The sequence below is a fragment of the Oncorhynchus masou genome, chromosome 21 (assembly GCF_036934945.1).
Source record: "Oncorhynchus masou masou isolate Uvic2021 chromosome 21, UVic_Omas_1.1, whole genome shotgun sequence".
Taxonomy (NCBI): domain Eukaryota; kingdom Metazoa; phylum Chordata; class Actinopteri; order Salmoniformes; family Salmonidae; genus Oncorhynchus; species Oncorhynchus masou.
The window spans coordinates 34,499,437-34,505,758 of record NC_088232.1 but is presented as its reverse complement, the minus strand read 5'-3'; the positions used below and the strand labels follow the sequence as shown (position 1 = coordinate 34,505,758).

The 6,322-nt window shown below is 42.2% G+C and overlaps 1 protein-coding gene across 2 annotated transcripts in view; it reads right to left on the bottom strand.

Moving 5' to 3' along the window:
* Positions 1-2,133: 2,133 nt before the first annotated feature.
* The window catches only part of esrrb (estrogen-related receptor beta), a 65,598-nt gene continuing 61,409 nt past the window's right edge, over positions 2,134-6,322 (bottom strand). For both annotated transcript variants that reach the window (XM_064928262.1, XM_064928261.1), the window contains one exon: positions 2,134-3,409. In XM_064928262.1, coding sequence (XP_064784334.1) covers positions 3,165-3,409 — 245 coding nt within the window. In that variant the 3' untranslated portion in view covers positions 2,134-3,164. The remainder of the gene's footprint in view (positions 3,410-6,322) is intronic.

Below are 6,322 nucleotides of genomic sequence, written 5' to 3'. Positions count from 1 at the left end.
CACTGATGTTGGGCAATTAGACCTGGCTCGTAGTCGGCATTCCAATTCATCCCAAAGGTGATCGGTGGGGTTGAGGTCAGGGCTCTGTGTAGGCCAGTCAATTTCTTAGATACCGATCTCGACAAAGCATTTCTGTAAGGACCTTGCTTTGTGCACGGGGGCATTGGCATGCTAAAACATGAAGGGCCTACTCCAAACTGTTGCCACAAATTTAGAAGCACAGGATTGTCTACAATATCATTATATGCTGTAGTGTTAGGCTTTCCCTTCACTGGAACTAAGGGGCCTACTGTAGCCCGAACCATGAAAAACAGACCCAGACTATTATGCATTGGGGCAGGTAGCATTCTCCTGGCATCCGCCAGGTGTGGTTGAAATAGCCAAATCCACTCATTGGAAGGGATGTCCACATACTTTTGTGTGTATAGTGTATCTTGGCAGGGGCATTTCTAGACAATAAATCTTTGATAGAAACGTGGATGGCTCATGTATATTTCAATACAGCCATGATGATGATGATACTGATGAAGAATAAATCTTGAAATCGAAAGTATCGACAATAGTGATGAGGTAGTAGTCAGCAGGACGCTGCATGCTGTACTTTATTTTGAACTGCTGTAACTCGGCAACCTACTGTATACTGTCCAGTAACCATTGGCTTCGATATACTGTATATATATATATATATATATACATACAGTATATATACACAGTATATATACACCTTATACTGTATAGACCCAGTTTGAATGTAAGACTTGTTACTTACATTCTAGAGGAGCCTAAATACAACTGAAAGCATTGAAGGGAGGTGCCTGGAGTTTATGTTGCATTGTATTGGATGTGAATTTTGGATCACTACAAAAAGCTTGTTGTAAAGTTTTTCTGCTAAACTGTCTGATCTGTTTCATCTGTACTTGTCCATACAAACGCTTGTATTTTACAGTAGAGCAATGAAAATATAGTTCTGATAGTTATTTTTGATAAGAATCATTTTTAATAATATTGAAATATTAATCCAAATGTCCAAAATCTTGGTAAAAGCATGCTTACAGCATGGTTTCAGTCAGAATTGGTCCCCGTTGCATTGCACAACAGTAAAATAGTTCAAGTTACATGGTCACCCCCTAAAGTGGAGCCTGTTAAGTAGACAGCGGCTAGTTCAAATTGGGATTATTAGGTGTTGGGGTGTGTAGTCATCCTCCATTAAGTGACCAATCAGGCTGCAGTAAAATAGGGTGCTGCAGGATTAACACTGGTCAATGATATCACAAGCAGAGTAGCAACCATCCCGTCTACAATGTCAGGGATTCCTTTGATCACAGTTTCATATTGTGACAGCACCAACATGTATCACATCACATTAATCACATCAGTAGTATAATCATCCCCCTCCCATCACATTCTCTCCCATGCAGAACAAGAACAGCATGAGTCTACAGTACTGAACTACAGGGCCCAGCATGCACCATGGAGGTCGACCTACCTACACACTGGGAGCATGGAGGCCCTCTCGTCACTTTCCCACCGAGATCACACCTTGTTCAGACACACCATGGGACTGGTGCTACCCTTTGAAACATGCTGACACTTTGTAGCCTGCATGGCTTCTCACAAGAGGAGCACCTTGGGGAGTGATTTGCTGTCTTTAAGAATGCCTGTCTGTCTCCTGGTCTGTTGAGAGGTGTTACACCACAGCTACTGTGTCAACATGGGGTCAAGCAGCGTTCCACATGTCTACTGTACTCCTGGAGGGAGGCAGAGCAGCACAGCAGAGAGCAGGCAGGCAGCTACAGCAATAACCTCCTTCTGGGTTACAAATACCCCCAGTCAGCGTGAAGCGCTAGCTACCAACACATCATTGCACCTGCCATTCACATCAGTTTGGCTGTAGCTCCATAAAGACAGTCCCAGCTATAAAAAGACAGGCAGCTTCTAAAATGCTGCTAGCAGATGCTGGACACCTTGCTCCTGTGTGGGAGGACTCTGCCACGGTCTTAAAGGACCCAAAATAGAGCATTTGACACATGGGCCTCTGATTGTTTGAACATGGAATCTTCTGGACTTCTGCCACTCGGCAGTAATCCTTTGATACCCCCGCCCCCAAACCCACTCATCATCTTTCACCCTGCCCAGATGAGGTCATTCACTCAGTTGCCAAGAGGCAATTTCCATTGGCTTGAACAATCACCAAATGTGGGGTTTACAGAGGAGAAACACTACAGTGCAACAGGTGAGTGGTGCGTCCATTGCCAGGACACACACTCACACACAAATGGGAGGGCATGGTCTTCTAGCGACAGACAGACAGACTGACAGACAGACAGACAGACAGACAGACAGACAGACAGACAGACAGCAGCGTAGTGAAGCAGATGATATAGGAGGTTTAACATGACTTGTCCACGGCACGGCTCCCTTTATTGCTGAGTTACTACAGAATAAGACGACTGACTACCTGGCTACTCTAGTTTGGTTAAACATGTCATGTGACCAGTTTATCTTCTTCCTGTCTGAGACCAATCCACATCACACAGCTCACTGCTCCGAAGAGGTATATTCAAGGACATTTAGATCAGTAAAGCTCACATTTAGGTAACACTTTCTGTTCTTTCCATTTTTTTTCAAAGAAGGAGAAAGAGAGAAAAATGGCCGTCGGCTTCACCAGACATAACTGTACACTCAGTCAATCATTATTAATAAATATATACATGTCCTGGTCAAGTCCAGGAGGTGAAACAACTGTCTAACAAGTGAGTCATAGTGGTTGACTCAACTGTATATTCTGACTAGAAATAAAACCATGTTAATTAAGAGCCTGCAATTATTCCTTCTGAAGATATAGAGAGGGGGAGATCCTTCACATACAGTATGACCACAGACCATAAACAAAACAAAATTATTACTGTACATAGTATTTCTAATATATTTTAAATTAATCTGCATCATTTTACATTTATACTTTTAACCAAGTTTTGCATTTGTTCTTCTTTATTTTTGTATTTTGTTTTTTAAATGTCTTGGGTTCGGGGGGGGGCAAAGCACGAGAGGTCAGTCACAGTCACAGGTCAGTCACAGTCTCCTGTCACAGTCAGCAGGGTGTTCCTCTCCTGTCCTGAGTCCCCTCTCTCCATGTCCTTCTGTCTGCATCACCTGCTCCTCCATCAGACCTTGGCTTCCAGCATCTCCAGGAAGAGTTTGTGCATGGGCACCTTGCCCTGAACCTTGATGCTGTAAAAGTGCTGCACGGCCTTGGTGGCAGTCTGACGCAGCAGGGGCAGGGTCATGAGCAGCTTGCCTGCCCGCCGGGGGTCCTCCTGATGCTGGCTGCTCTCATAGTCCTGCAGGGCCTCATGGAGCGCATCCTGGAGCTTCTGCACTGCCTCCACGTCCTCTATATGCATGGAGTCTGGAGAGGAGAGGGAAAGAAACGGTCAGTGAGAGGGGGCTCTTCAACATGAGTCATGTTAACATCTTCAGGGATACAATGACAACACAAACCAGTGCTTGATTTAATGCAATGTAAAATAGTTCTGTAAATAGTAACACATCAAAAAATTTGCAGAATACAGTGCACATTTCCAATGCAATGAGAGCTGAACGAGGCTGATGAACACAGCACGAATTCCATTTTTGCTAAAGTAAAACATGGCTGGGTGTGTACTAGTGATCTAGTGATCAGCTATTAGACACGTTATCGGCATAATTCACACTGCGACAAGATAAACAATAGAACGTAAAGAAAAACACAAAAGCTTAATGTATTTTTTTTGCCAGGTGGCCTTGGTTTGATTTTCGTATGGCCTTTGACCAATGAGACTGAAAATCCATATAATGCAGCAGTCTCCTGCAGCACACAATGGAATGAATAGCAGCCAACCCCCAGTGAATGAATACATATTAAACACCTCACTGTTCCAAAAGACAGCTCTGGAATAGATTGTTTTCTTATAAACACTCCATCAGGGAATTGGATGGTGTAAACTAGCTTCAATAAAGAAATAATACTTCCTTCACATTTTCATTCATTTCCTCCCTCTTCTCTCACAGACACATGTGGTACAACAAATGAGTGGAATGAAAGTAAACACTATTGTACATTTGATTAAATAATCAATGGAATGTTAGTGCTTTAGCTTGCTGGAAAACATATTTTGACTGATGATTGATCAAACTAAACAAATTATATTAACTCCAATTGAACTAATGTAACTACATGTATGTACTGTAGGTCTACTGTAACAGTGTAAATACATGCATGTACTGTAGGTCTACTGTAACAGTGTAAATACATGTATGTACTGTAGGTCTACTGTAACAGTGTAACTACATGTATGTACTGTAGGTCTACTGTAACAGTGTAAATACATGTATGTACTGTAGGTCTACTGTAACAGTGTAAATACATGTATGCACTGTAGGTCTACTGTAACAGTGTAAATACATGTATGTACTGTAGGTCTACTGTAACAGTGTAACTACATGTATGTACTGTAGGTCTACTGTAACAGTGTAAATACATGTATGCACTGTAGGTCTACTGTAACAGTGTAAATACATGTATGTACTGTAGGTTTACTGTAACAGTGTAAATACATGGATGTACTGTAGGTCTACTGTAACAGTGTAACTACATGTATGTACTGTAGGTCTACTGTAACAGTGTAACTACATGTATGCACTGTAGGTCTACTGTAACAGTGTAAATACCTGTATGCACTGTAGGTCTACTGTAAGAGTGTAACTACATGTATGCACTGTAGGTCTACTGTAACAGTGTAAATACATGTATGTACTGTAGGTCTACTGTAACAGTGTAAATACATGTATGTACTGTAGGTCTACTGTAACAGTGTAAATACATGTATGTACTGTAGGTCTACTGTAACAGTGTAACTACATGTATGTACTGTAGGTCTACTGTAACAGTGTAACTACATGTATGTACTGTAGGTCTACTGTAACAGTGTAACTACATGTATGTACTCTAGGTCTACTGTAACAGTGTAAATACATGTATGTACTGTAGGTCTACTGTAACAGTGTAAATACATGTATGTACTGTAGGTCTACTGTAACAGTGTAACTACATGTATGTACTGTAGGTCTACTGTAACAGTGTAAATACATGTATGTACTGTAGGTCTACTGTAACAGTGAAACTACATCAACAACAACCATGTGTACAGTATCATACTGACTCTGTAGCCCATATCCTCCCTGACCTTTCAGTCTCAGAAGAGGGTTCTCTCTCTGACTCATTGCAGTCTCTCCCTGTCTGATGTGCTGTGGTGTATTGCATTGTTCAAGGATACTCTTACGGTATGTACAGAATGCTGTAACACTCCCTTTTCACCTTTTCATTCTCTCTCTCTCTCTCTCTCTCTCTCTCTCTCTCTCTCTCTCTCTCTCTCTCTCTCTCTCTCTCTCTCTCTCTCTGTCTCTCTCTCTCTCTCTCTCTTTCTCTCTCTCTCTCTCTCTCTCTCTCAAGGATGCACTGGGCTTGTGGTTAACCAGTGTCTGGCACTTATGAGACGGTGTGTCATTGCTTGACTCATATCACCTTGGCAGTGCATATTTCACCACGCGGGACAATAAAAGGCAAAACAGATTTCAGACTTCGTCCCAAATTCATTGACTGGAACAACTATATTCCCAAGACCTTGAGACATTTCTCACCCTGACGCTTTCCAATCCACAGCGGTAAAATGAAGTAGGTCGTTTTGGAAAGTGAATGAGCAGTTGAGCAGGGGAGGTGGGGGGATATGAGCAGATGGGGGGGGGGGGGGGGGCAGTATAGAAGAACAAAAGGGAAATTCACCAGGAAGTCAGAGAGTATCGTATCTCCTCTTTGCTTCATACAGGATTAGTCAATGATAAAGAGCATATTAGGTAATATGTACAAGTCAATGCCCAGACAAATTATTAGCAATTAAATGCATTTTAATTACTGTGATAAAATAATACAACCACTAAACGTATCAAAAACATAAGTGAGTATATGTGTGTGGGTACATGTGTGCTTCAGCACATGCATGACATTTTTGCCATTAAACTCATCTAATGCCAAGAATGAGTGAGCAGTGGACAAAGGTCTCGGGGTGAAGTGCAGGCAAGAAGGAAGGAATGAAAGAAAGAGCTAGAGACCAGATGAGAAAGAAAAGAGAGCAATAGACAAAGAGAGAGATGGAGATATGGAGAGAGAGACAGAGAGGGAGAAGGAGATGGAGATATGGAGCGAGAGAGACAGATAGGGAGAAGGAGATGGAGATATGGAGCAAGAGAGACAGATAGGGAGAAGGAGATGGAGATATGGAGAGAG